The sequence below is a fragment of the Uranotaenia lowii genome, chromosome 3 (assembly GCF_029784155.1).
Source record: "Uranotaenia lowii strain MFRU-FL chromosome 3, ASM2978415v1, whole genome shotgun sequence".
Classification (NCBI taxonomy): Eukaryota; Metazoa; Arthropoda; class Insecta; order Diptera; family Culicidae; genus Uranotaenia; species Uranotaenia lowii.
Genome location: NC_073693.1, coordinates 213,617,829 through 213,639,298, shown reverse-complemented (window position 1 = coordinate 213,639,298; position 21,470 = coordinate 213,617,829). Strand labels below are relative to the sequence as shown.

Sequence of the window (21,470 nt, the reverse complement as noted above, 5' to 3'; positions counted from 1 at the left end):
GGTAATAGACGACGAAACCTACGTCAAAGGCGACTACAAGCAGCTTCCGGGACAGGAGTTTTATACGGCAAAAGGAAGGAAAAAGTTGGCAGATATTTTCAAGCGCATTAAACTGTCAAAGTTCGCGAAGAAATATCTGGTTTGGCAAGCCATCTGGACCTGCGGCTTGAAAAGCAGCATTTTCATAGCTTCCGGGACTGTCAACCAAGAAATTTACGTAAAAGAGTGTTTGAATAAACTTCTGCTGCCTTTCCTGAAGAAACACGGTTGTTCCGTACTGTTTTGGCCGAATTTGACATCTTGCCATTACGGTAAAAAGGCCATGGAGTGGTACGTCTCCAACAACGTGCAGGTGGTTCCCTCAAGAACCCACAAGAACCCTCCCAACACGCCAGAGCTCCGCCCAATTGAGAAATACTGGGCTATTGTCATGCGGAACCTAAAGAAGACCAAAAAAAACTGCTAAGGACGAGCAGCAGTTCAAGGCAAACTGGCTTCTGCGGCGAAGAAGGTGGACAAGGTGGCTGTACAAAATCTGATGGCAGGGGTTAAGCGTAAGACCCGGCAATTCGGATTTGGAAAAGCGGAAGCCTAACTGAATATTTTTCCTGAATTTTATACTAAATTAACTTGAAAAGGAAATTTAATTTGATTTTTTTAATAAACCTTTTCACCGATTTACACGCGTTTTCCCTTAACCAAATTTTAACCGTATCACCCTTTAGAGTTTAGAGAGAGATTTTTTGCTCATTTTGCGATTTTTTGGAAGCTAAATTAAAAGGCCGCTGGAAGCTGAATAGAATACATTAAGACTTGTTTTGGAACTTGAGTGTATCAATAAGAGCTTAAATTTTTAGCTGCATAGAACGTACTTCATATCAATGATGGGGCTGAGTAAGCGTTTTTGTACCTGTTTTATGGGACTTTTGGTTGCTGTGGGAAATTATGGGAAAACATTAAAAAATATACCGCATTCCGATTATTCATTGAGAATCGAAAGAGTTTTTGATTTATTTCATTACAATTGGTTTAAATTGAGAAGAGAAAAATAATTTTGTTGCACACATTTGTCTCTTTCAATATAAAAAATTCAATTTGTGTCCTTTCAAAATGTTAATCTGGAGCTGTGAAAATGCTGATCAGCGATGTCGTACATATTTTCATCACTTTTTTGTTTAGTTTACGTACACTTAAAATAAATTAAATTCCGCTCATTTGAGAAATGAATTCAATAGTCGCACCACCAGCCACTTCTTTCACGATTATCGGAAACTTGAAGATATGTCACAAGTTTCTTAGTCATAAATCCAAGTCCATTATCAGAGTAGATGGATATTAGGGTAACGCACTTATTTTGGACTAGGGGACCTATTTTGTACCACCTTGTCTAGCTCTCTTATAAAACAAATAACCATGAATTTTTGTTAGCAAATGTTGTTGAAACCTTGGCAGTTAATAAAATGCACTAATTTTTTTCATTATTAGTTGTTTATAGAAGAGCTAGACAAGGTGGTCCAAAATAGGTCCCCTGCTCCAAAATAAGTCCGCTACCTTAATTGTAAGCCTTTGTTTTTTTTTTTTTGGAGCCCTTGAACTTCGGAAACGATTTGTAAGCATTGATTTTTTTAATCAATTCATTGATTATAAACATTGAAAAAGAGATTTTTGTCATTTCATTGCTGGATAAAAGCTCGGTATAATATCCTTTGACATAAGATCTGGATTTGATAAATTATCGCATAAACTTCATAGTTTGATGATGATAAATAATTTTTTTTTAATTTTCGAATACTAAAAACAAACAATACCATCTTTTATGCGAATCGTCGAAAAACCCATTTTTGCCAAATTGAATGAATTGCAAAAAAAAAAGGATTGAAAACCATCCACTTAGACTTTACGTGAAATTCATGTGACATTTATTTAGAAGTAGTTAAAGTAGTTACTTCAAAGCACACGTAGAATCGATGTAATGCCTCAAGAGCTTAGTTTACGTGAAAATCCCGTAGGTTATTTTCTAAATTATTTCGCGTGTAGTCAAGTTGTCAAGTCTACAGTGAAATTTTGTACAATGTTGTCAAATTCGTCACATTCACCAACTGTGCGACCTTTAATGAAAATTATTTTAATTTGGCATCATATTAATATGCGAACACAGCTCAAAACGGAACTGTTCCAGAACTTTTATTTCGTTGTATAGTATGTACGACTTACTGCTCAATCCATCTGATTCCTTAGTGTTTCGACGGGTGGAAGTATTATTTCTGCAACAATGTGTTGAGAGCCGGATTAGTGAGGAAACAATCAAGATAAAAATATAGTTCATCGAATTACTGTAAGAGTAAATTTGAAATTAGTAGCACCACGTCGTTGAATTGTAAGCAATAAAATAGATCGACGTTCAGGCGCTGAGTGTTGCTCGTTCAATAATTTACAATGCTTCAAATTACAGACTGCGACTAATATGGCCAAATCGATTTATGATTTCACTGTCGCCGACATCGATGGCAATAACGTCGGCCTATCCGTTTACAAAGGAGCTCCAAGTTTGATCGTAAACTTTTCCACCAAGGATCCATCGTGTGAAAAAGCGTTCTCAATGCTAGCCCAGCTGCGTGACAAATACAATATCGCCGACTGCCGAAAAGGTCTCGCCAAAATGGACGATTGATTGATTGGTATTCTGATTGAGTGATTACATTTACTTTTCTCCCACGTGTAACAGATCTGAACATCCTCCTGTTTCCGTGCTACCAATTTGGCGCCAAGGAATCGGTTCGCGAGCTGGTGGAGTTTTTTGAGAGAAACGGCGACGTGGGAGATGTTTTTGCTGAGATCGATGTGAGTTTATTAACCTGGAAAATGGCAGCAGCATCGGTCGAGCTGTTGCAAGTTTTAGAACTGGATCTCGCAAAAGGATATCGTTTCATTGACTAATTTTCCCAACATGGATAGGCGGGAAACGGCCGATAGATGTTTTTAGTTTGTTTCATGTTATATTGCGCTCTAGATTTAGTGCGAACTCCATAGTTAAACAAACTCATAATAACTAACTAATTTGTTCTCAGGTTAATGGACCCAAAAGCCACGAGCTGTACAAATTTTTGAAGCAAACGAAGCCTGGCAACTGTGGAGGGTTTATTACGAGCAACTTTACCATGTTTCTCGTCGATAAGAATGGAATTCCAGTTGAAAGATTTACATCAACTATGCATCCTAATTTTGTTGAGGACATTATAGATAAAATGTTACGGAAGGAAGGTTAAGTTTAACAGTTTCGACAAGCTAAAGGAAAATATAACGATTTTGATAATTTAATTAAATCAATTGAAAGAAAAATCAATTGAAAGACATTTCAAACTTTTACTGTAACTGAAAATCTTCAATATTTTCACTGATTGTATTGGTTTTGGAAAACCAAAAATAACAAAACTGACAAAAATGACAATAATGACAAAAATGACAAAACTGACAAAAATGACAAAAATAACAAAAATGACAAAATAGAAAAAAAATGACAAAAATGACAAAAATGACAAAACTGACAAAAATGACAAAAATGACAAAAATGACAAAAATGACAAAAATGACAAAAATGACAAAAATGACAAAAATGACAAAAATGACAAAAATGACAAAAATGACAAAAATGACAAAAATGACAAAAATGACAAAAATGACAAAAATGACAAAAATGACAAAAATGACAAAAATGACAAAAATGACAAAAATGACAAAAATGACAAAAATGACAAAAATGACGAAAATGACAAAAATGACAAAAATGACAAAAACGACAAAAATGACAAAACTGACAAAAATGACAATAATGACAAAAATGACAAAAATGACAAAAATGACAAAAATGACTAAAATGACTAAAATGACTAAAATGACTAAAATGACAAAAATGACAAAAATGACAAAAATGACAATAATGACAAAAATGACAAAACAAACAAAAATGACAAAAATAACAAAAATGACAAAATAGAAAAAAAAATGACAAAAATGACAAAAATGACAAAAATGACAAAAATGACAAAAATGACAAAAATGACAAAAATGACAAAAATGACAAAAATGACAAAAATGACAAAAATGACAAAAATGACAAAAATGACAAAAATGACAAAAATGACAAAAATGACAAAAATGACAAAATTGACAAAAATGACAAAAATGACAAAAATGACAAAAATGACAAAAATGACAAAAATGACAAAAATGACAAAAATGACAAAAATGACAAAAATGACAAAAATGACAAAAATGACAAAAATGACAAAAATGACGAAAATGACAAAAATGACAAAAATGACAAAAACGACAAAAATGACAAAAATGACAAAAATGACAAAAATGACAAAAATGACAAAAATGACAAAAATGACAAAAATGACAAAAATGACAAAAATGACAAAAATGACAAAAATGACAAAAATGACAAAAATGACAAAAATGACAAAAATGACAAAAATGACAAAAATGACAAAAATGACAAAAATGACAAAAATGACAAAAATGACAAAAATGACAAAAATGACAAAAATGACAAAAATGACAAAAATGACAAAAATGACAAAAATAATAAAAATAATAAAAATGACAAAAATGACAAAAATGACAAAAATGACAAAATTGACAAAAATGACAAAAATGACAAAAATGACAAAAATGACAAAAATGACAAAATTGACAAAAATGACAAAAATGACAAAAATGACAAAAATGACAAAAATGACAAAAATGACAAAAATGACAAAAATGACAAAAATGACAAAAATGACAAAAATGACAAAAATGACAAAAATGACAAAAATGACAAAAATGACAAAAATGACAAAAATGACAAAAATGACAAAAATGACAAAAATGACAAAAATGACAAAAATGACAAAAGTGACAAAAATGACAAAAATGACAAAAATTACAAAAATTGCAAAAATTACAAAAATTACAAAAGTTACAAAAATTACAAAAATTACAAAAATTACCAAATTTACTAAAATTACTAAAATTACTAAAATTACTAAAATTACTAAAATTACTAAAATTACTTAAATTACTAAAATTACTAAAATTACTAAAATTACTAAAATTACTAAAATTACTAAAATTACAAAAAAAAAATGACAGTATAAACAAAAATTACAGCAATGAAATCAATGATTGCAATTACAAAAATTTAAAAAAAATTCGAAAATGACCAAAGTGGAAAGATGACAAAATAACCAAGAATTAGAAGAACGTGACATGTTTTTCCACTGAATCATGATGAATCCAAAGAGGTAAGATCTGAGGGCCTTACTAATTTTTGTGCAATCGCAGTAAAAAAGGAAAGACGCTAAGGACAGAAATTCCTTAGTCGATCGTATCGAATTGATAAATATTATCAAAATAATTACCCATGCCAATAAAACTCCAATTTAAAAGGCGATGAATGATTATGAAACAGTACTCCTAAAATTAAAAATACAATACATAGTTGCTGGCTAGGTTTCCGCAAAAGGATCAACAACTACTGACCTAGAAGCTTCTCTAAACTGTTTTCAACTGATCGCATCATCGCATCATTTTTCCCAGGACGAGCGTCTTCGCAGAACGGGGTAAGTCAATAAAAAGCAGAGCGAATTATGCTGCCTTAATCAGTTCATGTGTAACAGTCGAACGAACGCGGGCGCGTGCAATTTCTGAATTCATTGTTGTGGTGTGACATACGGCTTAACCGACACATTGCGCTGCTGTTGGAGAGTCCGTTTGAAAATTCAAGTAAGTTCCGATTCGGGTGACAAGTAACATGTTCGGAAATCCGCATTCGAATCGTCCAGTTCCAGTTCGCAGTCTAGTGATCCCGCCTAATAGACACTAATGTGACACTGAATCAAAGTTATTGAAATAGTTCTGTACCGTATAAGTTACAAATGGCTGAGAAGATTAGGTGCTGCTTTTGGGAATACCGGAAATGAATGAAGAGCCCACCGGAAGTGCTAGTCGAAAATTTTTACTCGTATTCCAAAAAAAGTGATCCTATAAGTACATACAATGTTTTGAATAAAAATGTTGTGTATATCCTTAAAAAATAAAGTTTGAAATTATTTTTCGATAGATTTGATTTGATTTACCAGTTTGATCAAGTATCTACACATCTAATACAAATATGATCGAATTGAGACTTAACTTTTAAACCAAGTGTTCAACATGTTAAAAGAAAAAAAAGAATTCAGAATTAAATACTATGGGTTGCAGGAAACACTTTACATAAATTTGAGGAAAATGTCGTCATGCTCACCAAAGCTGGGACTCTTTAAGGAGCTGTTTGTTTAATTTTTTACTAAGCATTTTGTAAATTATTTGACTATAATTGAACGAAACTGCATTTTCTTAAAAATAAAATTACCTACAAAAATTTATTTCAAAAAATCTCTTGAAACAAGAGCATTTCAAAGCTTTGCAGACTTTACAATGCTTTCGTTTAACAGCCAAGAAATGCCTTATCAGTAGTTCAACGATTTTTTTAAGTAATCAAATAACTGTTTTTAACCATACTCAGATTGAACTAAGGCAAAATATTTAAATGAAAAAGTAGCTGAAAATGAGAACTCAATTAAACCAAAACATGCCATCAATAGGAAAATCCAGTTAGCAAAGTAGTAGGAAGTCGATAAATTCTTAACAAACAAATAAATAAAATCAATAAAACTATTAAAACACCATCTATCTAAGATTATAAACGAAGGAAATTATGATCTTTTCGCCTACTAAGCGCGCTGCTAATTTTAACGATATTTTCTTATCAAATCTTTGTATGAAAAAGAAATACACACGAAAAAATGTGTGACTAAAACTGTAGTTATTTTTGAAAAAGAGAGTGATTTTGATTGTTTTCCATTTTTGCGAGAAAAATAGGTTCCAAAGTGTTCATTAAAACCACTACCACTTAAAAATATTATAAATATTTTTTTGTATCGAAATAAATCCTACAATTGATTTTTTTATGATCAAAGAATAAATAAGATGCAAATTTATGACGAAAAACATGCGGTTGGACTTGAACCCCTTTTGAGGCTCTTGTTATCTCTAATCCGCTCTTAAGAGTCAACATGGCCGTAGGAACTGGGGGAGGGGTTTTGTGGTTAAATCCCCCTCCCCCTTCCATTAGGGGCCAGGAAAAGCAAGCGCAGGATTCTACTCTACACTAAAATATCAAAATCTTAAAGTTTGATGATTCAGTATGGTCAGTCAAGTGTAACAATTTCAACTCTAAGGTTATGCCAAAAACTCGAAAACTAATCCCACGTTCATGCCTGGACGTTCCGTCACAACCAACTTACTTTATCTCACGAAAACATGTTTTACTGCCCTGGATGAAAGATTACAAGTTGACGTCGTCTATACAGATTTTAGAGCAGCTTTTGATCTGGTGGATCATGAAATACTTTTGTGTAAGCTGAGAAGACTAGGCGCTACTAACAAGTTTTTCCGCTGGCTCCGTTCGTACCTCTGCGATAGAAAACTTCAAGTGAAGCTTGGTTCCTGTTTCTCAAGAAGTTTTGTTAAAAATTCTGGCGTGCCACAAGGATCAAATCTTGGTCCATTATTGTTCACGTTATTTGTGAACGATGGTGTTCAACTCCTTGAAAATGGATGCATGCTTGTGTATGCAGATGATCTGAAATTGTATATGGTTGTTCGTGCTCTGGAAGATTGTAAACGTTTGCAATCTTTACTGGATATTTTTGTTGATTGGTGTACCCGGAACAGAATGACACTGAGTATTCCCAAATGTACTGTTGTGTCGTTCCATCGAATATTGAGACCTGTAATATTTCAGTATTCGATCAACGGAATAGTTTTACAGCGCATTGATCGTGTGAAGGACTTGAAGGATTTATTGGATTCTAAATTAACTTTTAACTTACATCGTGATACGGTCATAGCAAAGGCTAACCGACAATTGGGATTTATTTTCAAGATGTCAAAAGATTTTAACGATCCTCACTGTTTAAAAGCACTGTATTGTTCGCTCGTAAGGCCTATTCTGGAAAATTCAGTTTTGGTTTGGTTGCCTTATTGGAATCTATGAATAGAACGTGTTCAGAAAAAATTTGTTCATCGAGCACTAAGACGTTTACAATGGAGAGAACCTCGAGAAATGACACCGTTTTCTGATCGCTGCCAACTATTGCAACTAGAAACACTATCTCGTCTTCGAAGTTTACAACAGGCTATGTTTGTAGTGAAAATTTTGAATGGTGAAGTTGATTGCCCCGAGCTGCTGTCATCGCTGGATTTTCGCGTAAATCAATGAACACTACCAACCAGGTTCGCCTACTACCAACCAATAGATTCAATGATAAGAATGTTTACTGCTTCCGAAAGTTTGTTCGAATTTGACGAGTCCTCCAAAAAATTTAAAGGAAACTGAGAAGATCATCATCCATGTAATATTTTTAATTTCTGTTGTTTTTATTTTATTTTTCATTAAGACGCCACAGTCAGATGAAATTTAAATAAACATACAAATATACTATACTTAAAGCACTAAGGATTCTTCTTCGGAATAGTTCTCTCGAAACGTCAAAATCAAAATGATCGGAGAAGCGGTTAAACGTCCATATTGCACCAATTAGCGCTGTATTAGCTCCGTAGTTATTCTGTCAAAGAGGAGCAAAGAGCTGTAGATCACGATTCCTCAAGCCTCGAGATCGTACGTTGAGTTGAAGTGCTTCTAGCAGTTCGGGGCAGTCGGTTCTCGACAAAAGCAGATCGGCGACAATAGATGCTCGTGTTGCGGTTCGGCGGCCCTGCAGCGTGTCGATGTCGATAAGGCGGCAGCGGCTTTCGTAGCTAGGAAGTCGGAACGGGTCTTGCCAGTTCAGGTTTCGGAGAGCGAAGCGCAAAAAACGCCTCAGGATGGCCTCGATACGCTCCGTGCCATTTTGGTAATAGGAACACCATACAGCCGAGGCATATTCGAGGGACGATCGAACCAAGCTGCAGTAAAGACTCTTGGGACAATAAATATCCTGTCATGCGGAATAAAAGACCCAGGCATCTGGAAGCTTTATCGACGATGTAGTTTGTGTGGATCTTGAAATCCAGCCGTTTGTCCAGGATCACACCAAGGTCTTTCACTTGCTCAACTCGTGCAACTGCCTCATGTCCCAGAAAATAATCAGCCGATAGCGGGAGCCACTTGCGTGAAAACGAAATTACCGTAAATTTGTTGCGATTCAAGGGAAAGCAATTAACATCACACCAGGCGGCGAAGATGTTAAACTGGCTCTGCAAGACGTTGACATCTTTGGGGCTGTTGATGGGTTGAAACAATTTCAAGTCGTCGGCATACGCCAGTTTTGGTCCATCGAGAAGCAGCAGCACGTCGTTGAAGTAGATCAGGAATATTATGGGTCCTATGTGACTCTCTTGAGGTACTCCAGAAAAGGCAGGGAATTGATTGGAAAATGATTCACCTGATCGTACAATAAGTTTCCGTCCTACCAGGTAGCTATGGAAACATTCCAGTGAAGAGCCACAAATACCGATACGATCTAGTTTGGCTATGGCTATTTTGTGGTTTACCTTGTCGAAAGCTGCGGTCAGGTCGTTGTAGATTACGTCGGTTTGAGATCCTCTGGCAAAGCAGTCTTGCACGGAAGATGTAAACTTCAACAAGTTTGTTGTCGTAGAACGCTTCGGCATGAATCAATGTTGTCCGTTAGAGAGATAAAAATTGAAATACGAGAAAAATGGATCTAATACAACCAGCTCAAACAGTTTGGTGATCGCACATAGGGCAGAAATACCGCGATAATTGTTAACGTTCTTCCTGTCACCTTTTTTGTAGACCGGAAACTTCAAGTTTGTATGCTCCAAAAATTAGAACGATACTTGAACCCGTTGATGAACTAGAAGCATTTTCGTGGGAGTAAAAAAATTGCGATTTTTCTGAAGTTAGGGGAGACTTGATCCCCTATTGTAGGAGACTTGATCTTTTATGCAGGAAGCCCTAATCCTTGTATAAAAATCAAACTAAACCCCAAGATAGAATGTTAATGGACTATTTTGGTCATGTTTGTTCTCATTTCACAATTTATAGCAGACATAAGAAGAAAATTCTATAACTTTGTCTCAACGCTAATAATATTGCATACTTAAAGGCGCTATTTTTTATAATTAAGAAAAAATTAATTATTTTTGCTCTTTTCTTCAGACAATTGTTTGAAAAATATTAGTTTTTGGAAAAATATTTGTAATTTCGTAATCAGCAATCATAACGATGAATTCAGAAGAAGAATATGCCGTTTGGAAGGGGGATCAATTGTACCCAACTCTAGGGGATCAATTGTACCCATAATCAACATTTTAGAAAACTTTTTCTGAAAAAAGTTTAGAGTTTTCCATTGCTTTGAAAATATGGCATTATGAAGTTCATTTTACGCTCGAACGATTGATACATTGGAACAAATATTTTTTTCATAATTTTCCCATGTAAGGAACATTTTAAAGTGGTGAAAAAAGATCTTCAAGTAACATTTTGTGAAATTTTTCAAACAAAGTTCAATTACTCAAACAATTATTTTGTTAAAATTTTTTGAACAACAAGTATTGTTGTTTTGCTCATTTTGGCACATTTTTCTAGAACATTTGATCTTTGTAAGACATTCCAGTTTCGAGATATAGCTAAGGAATCAAGTATCCCCAGGGATCAAGTATCCTCATTCTCCCCTACATATTTTGTTGATCTCGTGACCCAACTGACACACCGGATCGTCGTTCACTGGAACGGAAAAATCCATCACGAAGAGGAAGGTCGAAGAAAGATGAATACTTGCCTGTCAGTGCAGGCTGGAGAACCTCATCGCCGCAATCGAACTCAGGGTCGGGACGACTGATGCCGCTGCACAGTGGTCCAAAAAAGTCTGAAATGGAACTTTTTTCCTGGTGCTTTTGTCTTTCATTTTAGCTATTAGATGTCTTCAGAACATTAACTAGTAAGATTGTTTCCCATAACGTGAAAGTATCAAAAATTAGTCACAACCTACTACGATAAAAATAAAAACACTAACTTTCTTGTTTGAAGATATAGAGACCAAATTTGTTCTACAAAGTTGTAGATATCATCAAAATATGAAACTTTGCTGAAATAACAAGAGCTCTATCTCTATTCAGTGCAGAGTTATAAAGTTTTTAGTATAAAACATACTTAAAATTTGTTTTTTTGTACTTAACTATTGTAAATTTTGAACTTACATAAAAATGATGTTCACAACATTTATTGCGATACTCAATAGGCACATTTTGCACTAGGTCTTAAGTCTCTACGACCTTGTCTTCCGAAGTTATCGCAATTTCAAGTTTTATTTCTCCTAAATTTCACCAATTTCTAGGGTAAAATGGGGCAAGTGGATCCATAAACTAAATACCGCATCTTGAAGTATAATTCAAGTACTACAAACTTACCTAGAAACTACTTGTCTCCACGCGCCCGTTTTTGAGTACGGTCGGCATAAATTTGTTGAATTCTTAGATTTTAACGAGAAAATAGAGATTGATTGTTAATAATTCTGTCATATCTTCTCAAGGAATGAACTTTCTGTTTTGATGTCTTCAAATGAAAGTTGCAACAACAAACAAGCTATTGAATGGTATTTTTTAGAGAATTTTTGATGATACCGTTTGTGGACCTAAACAATTTTTAAAGCGTTTTTACGGTTTTAACTGGAAATGCTTTTTGTTAATTTTTTTTAAATATTAAATTTGAAAAGGTGATAACATTCAATGCGTTTTTTTTTTTTAAAAAACGAACACACACATATAGGATCTCAGTGAAACTTCATGTTTCTTTGAAGAGATCTAATTTACTTAACTCTAAGGCGTACATCTTTCAAGGATATTATGGCTAGCATCTTACAAATGCTAAAACCACGAGACCACAGAAAGAGTACTATATGTGCCGTGATCGGGATTCGATCTCATGGACTCTGGCTTAGAAGACTGGAACACTATCCTCTAGGCCACGACCGGCGGCACAATGTGAATTTTAAGCATGTTGTTATTTCAACGATGACAATAAAACTCTATTTTCTCGTTAAAATCTAAGAATTCAACAAATTTATGCCGACCGTTCTCAAAAATGGGCGCGTGGAGACAAGTAGTTTCTAGGTAAGTTTGTAGTACTTGAATTATACTTCAAGATGTGGTGTTTAGTTTATGGATCCACTTGCCCCATTTTACCCTAGAAATTGGTGAAATTTAGGAGAAATAAAACTTGAAATTGCGATAACTTCGGAAGACAAGGTCGTAGAGACTTAAGACCTAGTGCAAAATATGCGTATTGAGTATCGCAATAAATGTTGTGAATATCATATTTATGTAAGTTCAAAATTTACAATAGTTAAGTACAAAAAACAAATTTTAAGTATGTTTTAAACTAAAAGCTATATAACTCTGCACTGAATAGAGATAGAGCTCTTGTTATTTCAGCAAAGTTTCATATTTTGATGATATCTACAACTTTGTAGAACAAATTTGGTCTCTATATCTTCAAACAAAAAAGTTAGTGTTTTTATTTTTATCGTAGTAGGCTGTGACTAATTTTTGATACTTTCACGTTATGGGAAACAATCTTACTAGTTAATGTTTTGAAGACATCTAATAGCTAAAATGAAAGACAAAAGCACCAGGAAAAAAGTTCCATTTCAGACCCTTTTGGACCACTGTGCGCTGGCAGGAATCAGCGTGACTGAGTTGAAGGGCTCCGAGGTCTCCGTAAAGCCTGGCTCGTTGCGTCCCGGTGAAGAAGTCCGTGAAGAAGCGAGGAATTGGGGATGTTCGTGAAAGTCAACACGAAAGCTGTTGGAAGGTTCGGACGACGAGAAACTCGAGAGTCTTCTGCGGTTGCTTAAAGTCGAGGCTATAAAAGACTCTTTGTCCATTCTCGGTAAACCATCAGTGAAGGCGTTCACTTGCGTATCTTGAATTTTTAATATCAGGATTATGGTTAAAAACTATCATAAATCACTCCTAAACATTTTTTTAACGTCTTCTCAGAATTCAGAAAAAAAAAATGAAACGTCAGCTTCAGAAAAAAAATTCAAAAAAAGTTTACTCAAAATTAAAACTGAGAATTAGAGGACAAAATGATGATTAAGACAATTTACCAATGATTATTAATGAAAGCTTTCAAACTAAATTTTTTTGACAATATTAAAATCACAATCAATGTCTAGAAACAGCAGCTTATACTATTTATGACGCGAATGAATTCTGAAGATGAATACCTATTGGCTAATAATTGTTGGCGGCGTACCACTCCATGGCCTTTTAACCGTAATGGCAAACACTCTTTCACGTAAATTTCTTGGTTGACAGTCCCGGAAGCTATGAAAATGCTGCTTTTCAAGCCACAGGTACTTTGGCAGTTTCATGTGCTTGAAAATATCTGTAACCTTTTCCCTTCCTTTTGCCGTATAAAATTCCTGTCCCGGAAGCTGCTTGTAGTCGGCTTTGACGTAGGTTTCGTCGTCCATTACCACGTAGTCAAACTTCGTCAGCATCGTCGTGTACAGCCTCCGGGATCGCGCTTTGGCCGTCGTATTTTGTTTATCATCGCGATTTGGAGTCACTTCCTTCTTGTAAGTCGATAGTCCGGCTCGTTTTTTGGCACGATGCACGGTTGTAGACGATACACCCAGCTTATTTGCGGCATCTCGGAGAGAGAGGTTAGGGTTTCGCTTGAAACTACCGGCAACCCTCTTTGTCGAATCAGCGGCTTCCGGTTTCCCTGATCCAGACTTCCTGGCTGTCGGCAAACGTTCCCCAAACACTTTAATTATATTTGTAACGATTGAATTGGCAACTTTTAGCGATTTTGCCAGCTTTGCGTGCGAGTAGCTCGGATTTTCGCGATGCGCGAGCAAAATTTTGATACGCTGCTCTTCTTCCTTGGACGGCATTTTGACAACTGAAGAGTGAATTCCAAAATCAAAATAGGAGCAAACATTCTACACACACACCTTCGAAATAAAGGGTGTTCAGGTTTTTTAAATGCAAAATTGAAAGAAATACGTTAAGTTGATATTGACCGAATTTTGACCGTGTCACCCTTTAACCTACATAAAAAAGAGATTCGGCCTGTGTGCCAACAACCAATTCGTGTGGATGGGATAGGTTTTGATTCTCCTTTGAAACATGCAACTAGAGATTCTCTCTGGTCCTAAAATTTCGCGCAACATCCTCTCTGTTCACACAGCAAAGGAAGAGACTCCTCATACAATCTGAGGGGGCATTGAAAGTATCGTATATATTGAAGCAATCATGAGCGAGTATCGGAACTTTGAACTCAATTATGTTGTTCAGACAATATTCAGCTACAGCTATTAATTTTAACGGTATTTAGTGTTTAAAAAAATCTGAAAAACATGCATCAGAAAAAAATACTATAGATCTGCTACCAAATGCCAAAAAATCTTAAGAAAACTGAAGTAAGAATCTATGTTGTGCACAAGGTAATATTTGCTTGATTTTTTTTTTCAGGATTATGACCACAAAAAATGTAAAAAAAATGGTATAAAAACCATACTTTTCGATCGATGAACCGTCGAAATTGTTTCAGTTACAGTAGATTTTTTTTTTCAAACTTGCAAAAGGTTTCGTCGTCGATAATAACGCTCACCGATTCATGTAATTTACGAGCTCTTGGTTTGACGAAGGCAGCTTGTTTTTGACTCCTCTTGGCTTCTGCTGTTTCTTATAGGTCTCTAAAACCAATGTTACCTTGGCACGATGGATAGTACGGAGAAAAGATCCCACTTTTTTGGCCTCATCGCGAACTGAGGCAGTCTTTTTACTGATGTAAACAAGCATAACTGTCCGGTCCAAAGTTTTGTACACCGGACCCGTTTTCTGCCCAAATTTGTTAATCTACAAAGCTGCTTTCCTCTTCATACTTCCAAATCGCATTTCAGACCGTCCCAATGCTTAGATTTTACATTTTCGCCAAGTGACTCAGCGAAATGTTGGGGAAACTGGAAAAGTGCATTTGTGCATGATATTTTTACACTTTTTCTGGAAAATGCATCTCATTTTCACGAAAACTTTGAAAACTTTAGTTCACGATACACAGAGTCTTAGGTTAGGCTGTGAATGACCCGCCCAGCAGAAATGCTGTTTGAACGTTATCCGGAATGAGAAGAGTTTTATGAAAATCGTGCTTTGACTTAATTGGACACCCTATAACCAGAGGGAGGCAACGTTACACGTTTTGTCTATGTATCGTGTGACCAACATCTTTTAAATAAGTGGTCGTGAATCTCGTTTTTAAGCTTTTTTTCCTCAGATTTAAGCTTTTTTTACCTTGAGAAGATAGGAGATGAAAGCTTAAATCCGAGGAAAAAAGCTTAAATCGGTCAAAACGAGGGGAAACGAAGGGGAAATCCGAAAGATGTGCTCCATACGGTTTGAATAGCGTTGCCGCCGCCTGCCTATAACCGAAGTTTAATGGTGAAACTATACCTCGAGCTTATTTTTAGGCTTCTAAAAGTTGAGCATGTTTAGTATTGAGTGAAGCTTGGCGACGAACGAATTAAATTGGCGATCGCTAACTTTTCAGCTAGGGATGCCGAACACTAGTTCTGAATTTTAATAATTCACCAGTAGATAAGTACCTTTTGAACATTTACAACGTTTGTTGACAAAAGAGTCTGGGTTAACGTGTATAGAACTTGGTTTTATGATGTACACGCACCCAAAATAATCTGCACGTAGCGGCTACGTGAAAAACTACATAATTTTTATCCAATAGATTTTCACGTAGCTTCTACGATTAAAACATGTGAACGCGCCCCTAATAAGAATTGGTGCTTCATGAATGTCATCTAAAATTTACGTGAATTTAAGATCGTTGCGATTTGGTTGGAAGGTGGAAGTTACGTGAAATAAATTTAGTGTTGAGGTGTTGTTTAAATCAGTTGTATTGTTTCTTTCACTTATTCATACTATTTTTTATTTCGAAAATCAATTTTAATAAAATATCAACCATAAATTTACGTAAAATTATTTATTTATTTATTTATTTATACTCACTATAATGATAAAATAAAATAACGTCTTTCTGTGACCGAGGCATGGGTCGTTGTTGTTACGAGGTACCGGTCGCGGAATATTTCACCAGAGACTGCAAGTTGCCATATTGAATCCGTTTCCACTGCTGCTGCTAAATCGAAGCAATTGTTTTGCTGTGCCTGTAAGGTTATAGTAAAAAGTTAAAATTGATAATGATTTTGCCTCCTGCAACCTTAACTTACCGGTAGACGCATCTAAGGATCACCAGTTTTGCCACCTCCGACCTCCCATGGAAAGCCCTGAATGCCTTGGTCCTCCAGCCGCTGCAGGATTGTGGAAGGCATCTTGACTGCATACTGCTGCTGGTTGGGTTAAATACAGCTGTAATGTGAGCAATAACTTAATCTGTATTTAAATTACCTGTGAGATAAATTACGGCCTTTACGGTCCAATCCATCCCGATTTAGAATGTTCCGATTAACGAAACAGTTTGTGGTGACACAAGTAAACAAAGACTTCGGAATGGCCCAGTGCTGCAGCCGTGGGTCGTTTTTCTTCTTATAAGAATCGCGAGCTACACGATCGTTAAAAAAGCTCAAAACGGATTTCAAATCATCAACATAGACTTTACGTGAATTTCATGGATCGTCTATGTGGAAGGAAACAAGTTATGACAAAATCACATAGAATCGATTTGATGCAACAAAATCTTCATTTACGTGAAAAATCCCGTAGAAAAAATTTCTAAATTATTTTGGGTGCGGAGTTGCAATTGCAATATTGTCGCTGAATTCCCAAACCGAAGTTTTCGTCAACATCAGCGCCGGCGACATTAATTGATGACATTTCATGTTGACCAGACATCTATCAAACATCTTCCAATTATTAATCGGGACCAAATGAAAGAAATAGTAACTGGTTGGCAAGGTGGCAATCGCAGCGTGAAAACTTCAGATTTCATCTGCATTGACGGGACAAAAAAGTCTTTATAGAGCCATATAAATCTTTTAAAGAAAACAGTTGTAAACTAAAGAAATTGTTTTAATTTTTAAATCAAAACATCAAATTATATGGCCCGCTAGCCTAAACCATTGGCATTCTTTCCCATCAAATAAAGACTCCGTTCATTTTAGCAAAAAAGAAAAGTTCTCAAAATTACTTAAACATAAAAATTTCATAAAATTAAAAAACAAAAGCAAACAATAGATTAGAAATGACAAAAAAAATCTAAAAAAGATCTAAAATGACCAGAGCTGCAGTCAGTGTCAAACATTTAATGTCAATCGACGTTGAGACTGCCTTAAATGTCGATGTCATGCGATGCTTAGTTTTGGTCAGCAACTTAAGCTTACAATGTCATGATCAAGTTGAAAGGTTAGCATCTTGATTGCTACCACATTTTTTTCTTACAGGTAATGATTTTGCCTAACTGACATTGTTGCTTGGAAATTGAATTCGTAGACGACTTTAATAATAATAATAATAATAATAATTCGTTTTATTCATGTGGCAAAAGATTTGAACATTCTTTTTGATTTGTTGCAATTAGGTTTGTTAACTTTTCAATTATCACGACATTCTTTGATATTATTTTGTTGACATTGTTTACTTGTCGCTGATCAGGTTCAATTTTTTTCAATCCTGGTACTACCTTAATACCACCAGCATTGAAAATGACAAAAACAAAAAATAAAATAAATATATTAAAAACAAAGTTCTATATATATCTAAAACATGAGAACAATAACAGAAAGTACTAAACATTTATTAAAAATTGCGTTAAAAAATTAGTTTATTTTTATAAATCAGTGAGAAAAATGTTGATGATCAAAATCTTTCGATTTTTGCACGGTTCGGTTTTTGCAACACAAAGTTTTCGAGCGTGATGCCAAAACGAAGGGGGCCTGTACTACAGTCCTAGACTCCGTTATTCACGTGGTTTATAACTCAAACGTCATTAAAGATAACCAGAAATGTATACCCTGTCTATCACAATTTTTTTTTCATCAATTCCAGAATGCTGCTCAGGCTGCTGTCCATATATGGGTGCCTCAATATGGCCTCGGCCGGATATGTTTCCGTGCAGTTGCCCTACATGAATCCTGCAGGTATCAATTACGTTAGTGGCCAAACTCACCTTCAGTCCGGTTTGGTGGCCGGACCAGTAGCTGCGGCCAGATATCCCGCTACCGTAAGCCACCATGGTGTTCAAGTTGTAGGCAGTCCATCGTATTATTCGTACAACTTACCGAATCCTTTGTATGGCTATGGCGCTGGACATGTGACTCCTGTGGTGTATGGAGCAGCTTCTAAGCCTTCGGTTGTTACTGTAGCTCATCAACCAGTACAGCCAGTTCATACCGTTCAATCCGTGCACCCTGTTACAGTAGCACATCAGCCTGTGCACCCTGTCGTTACTCAAGTACACACAGCAACTGTGCAACCGGTTCACGTTCAAACTGCAACCGCGATACCAGTTCACTATCCTGTTTCAACAATTGCAACTCCTGTTTCGACCACTTTCACTAAAGTTTACACTAGAGAGGAAGACTCAGTTTCAACGCATACTGAATCCCCACTTCCGGTGATAAAATCAAGACGATACAAAGTCCGACGTCCAGCTATCCAGAATCACTTCTACGACATTGAGGAACGAGTTATCATACGGCCAGTTGGCAGTGCATTGGTAGAGCTCGAGCAACCCATTTCCAAAACGGAAACTGGTGTCAAGACGCATGTTGTACAATCTTCTTCGGAACCCGGTATCCATGATGTTGGTCAGGGACATTTCGTTACAACAAAAACAAGTGTAACGCCTAAACCTCCATTCATCATTTATCAACAAACACCGGTCCACCAGGTTCCAGTTGTGACACCAAGCATCGTAACAACGAAAACAAGTGTAACTCCAAAACCTCCGTTCATTATCTATCACCAAACACCGGTTCATCAGGTTCCAGTTGTAACACCAAACCCGGTCATCGTACACGCAAGTAACACTGGACACGTTTTGCATCAACCGGTTCCGGTAGTTCCACAAGTTCAAACGCCTGTCTACGTAAATCACGCTCATCCTGTCTACGTTCACGTGGACAACGTCCCCACTAATACAGCTGTTTCTACGGTTAAACCAGTTTATGCTTCCACTGTTCCAACCACTTCATACCCTACGACAACGGAAAGCAGCTACGATTACGATGATAGCGTAGTCGTTGAAGCACGAAGCGGTGATCGTACGGTGCATGAAGTAACATCAACAGAAGGGCCAGCTAAACTGTACTCTGCAAACAATACAAGAAGTCAACAATCGCTGAAACCAACACGATGCGATGAAGTGTTATTAGATGAGCTACCGAACCGAGGAGATATTACAATCACATATGCTACTAGAGCTACCCATCAAAATCAAGAGTACGAAAACGAAAACATTACTGACAGTACAGATTCTACCGAGGAACCTGCTATTCCATCTAGTACTTCGAATTCGTTGAATGTTGAATCAAAGACCACCTCAAATGTAAGCACTCAATCACAGGAAATCAAAGTTGAAACTCGCCAACAAACGAAATCCAAATCCAACATCGAATTCAGTGATGAAGTTTCCGACCGCATTATAATTTCCAACAACGGATCCCCTGAAGAGGCCCGCTCCAATCAGGAACAATTCATTCGGCTTCTTTCGGAACGCGATTCGATCTCCGAGGTAGGATTGGGGCCTAAAGGAGAAACTTCCAGCAGTCTTATCAACGCCTACGTGCGAAGTCGAGTTCTTTTGGCAACACCCGCTCCCCTGGGCTCGAAAGAATCCAGCCGGACAGTCAACATCCGGCGAATCATCGTCTCGCGGCCAGTAGAAACGGAACAAGAAGTCGAGGTGCGAGAACAAGCTTACCCATCCTACGGCTTCGGGCATCAAGTTGCTTCCAGCACTGAACAAGTTCCCGTCTACACCCCTTCGAAGCCGCCGGCTTTCGCTGACGACGACAGTAAGTGAGTTTGGCCGTTTAACTTATAGTATAATAAAGTTTTGTTATTGAAAGCACTTTCTTCGTTGTTCTTGCATTGCAAAAGAAACTCATATCACGATTTCCATACCTATATCTGACGTAACGATTATTTCGGACCACGATCGTGACTCAACGGGCGAGTCACGCACATTCCGGCCGAATAAATCCATTTCGAAAATGTCATCCATGCGGTTCAAAACTAGCCAACCAGCTGCTCGGCCTAGACCTTTCCCACATAACGTCGGGAAGAAGACAAGTCCTATTTCCTGTAGGCTAATCTTCTCAATGTCAGTCAACAGCCCTGCCCTTCACGTGTGCGTTTCACTGGGCAGTAGTCGAAAAAAAAAACCTCTGGGTAGGTAGGTATCACTCGATATGAACTGGGTCAGGAGCAGTTGTTCTTGCTTCCATGGGGCAAGTGACCTTTAGCGTTTGCCGATCTTCATTGATGATCCAGTTAAAAGTTCATTTGCTCGCGTTTTGCGACCTTCAGCAGCGGTTGCTTTTATGTTTTCAGGAGTGGTTTACTCTTGGATGTTGTGCTGAAAACTATGCTGTGCTGCGAGCTTTCAACTTCCATACAACGACGCTCTGAGTCATGTATCACTGGAAGTCGCATGTAGGCTTTGCTGAATAAAAGCTTAAACTAAGGTGAGCTTTTACAGGGGGAAAATAAAACGAGCTTTTGAAATCCCTCGGCTAGTCAGCAAAGAGAGATTTTGAAGCAAAACTTCAAACTAGTAGGGTGGCATAATAAAATAAAAATTAAGGTAACATTTGTTTTAGAGAAAAAGAAGTTTAAAGAAAAGTTTAAAACATTGTGTGACGATTACCTTTAGTGCCGTTTTGATTTATTGTCTAAGCTTTTTCAATGATTTCAGTTAATGAAGTTCATGATTTGTTTTTCAAATTTTATAAACCGGTGCTATTGTACTCTTTTCAAACTTGTATTACACCAACGTAAAGGAATTCCCAATCGTAGATTTGAGTACAATTTCCTTCCATCCTTTAAAATAACGAATAACAGAGCCTAAGCATTAGATGCGAATTCCAATATTCATAACATAACACGAAAAGTTTTCGTTTTATTTCCAGACAAAATAAATATATCTCGCGTGAGCTTTCATTTCGCCAAAAGGACCAAAATGTATACAAAGAGATTTATTACGAAAAAATACAAAAACTGACATAAACTAGTTGTAACTTCTTTCCATTCAGAACATTTGGAGCCTGGACAACATATTCTATATGTGAAATAAAAATTTTAAAGTCATTTTGATAGCTTTTGCAGCAGTTTTTTTTTGTGAATTCTTAAGATGTTTCATACGACGTAATGAAAGCTCACGCGAGACATATTGAGGCTAAAATATTTAGCATTATTTCGTGGTCGATATG

General features: G+C 36.4%; 2 protein-coding genes and 1 long non-coding RNA gene across 4 annotated transcripts; 2 read left to right on the top strand and 1 right to left on the bottom strand.

Annotated features, from left to right (window-relative positions):
• The first annotated feature begins 2,152 nt into the window (after positions 1–2,152).
• Positions 2,153–3,313, top strand: LOC129758232 (uncharacterized). Its single transcript, XM_055755702.1, has 4 exons — positions 2,153–2,377; positions 2,453–2,648; positions 2,726–2,841; positions 3,069–3,313. Exons 2-4 carry the CDS (start codon positions 2,465–2,467, stop codon positions 3,264–3,266), a joined length of 498 nt encoding a protein of 165 aa, XP_055611677.1. The 5' UTR covers positions 2,153–2,377; positions 2,453–2,464; the 3' UTR covers positions 3,267–3,313.
• A 2,343-nt stretch (positions 3,314–5,656) lies between these two features.
• Positions 5,657–20,110, top strand: LOC129755285 (mucin-2). Its single transcript, XM_055751709.1, has 2 exons — positions 5,657–5,772; positions 18,085–20,110. The coding sequence occupies exon 2, from the start codon at positions 18,086–18,088 to the stop codon at positions 20,060–20,062; it is 1,977 nt and encodes a 658-aa protein (XP_055607684.1). The 5' UTR covers positions 5,657–5,772; position 18,085; the 3' UTR covers positions 20,063–20,110.
• LOC129755286 (uncharacterized) lies at positions 16,109–16,749 on the bottom strand. Of its 2 annotated transcripts, none has more exons than XR_008739224.1 (3): positions 16,489–16,749; positions 16,311–16,430; positions 16,109–16,247 (listed from the first exon to the last, which is right to left on the bottom strand). It is a non-coding gene; the product is annotated as an uncharacterized LOC129755286 (long non-coding RNA). The 2 variants fall into 2 exon arrangements; XR_008739225.1 differs by having other exon boundaries at positions 16,311–16,427; positions 16,489–16,746.
• Positions 20,111–21,470: the final 1,360 nt, after the last annotated feature.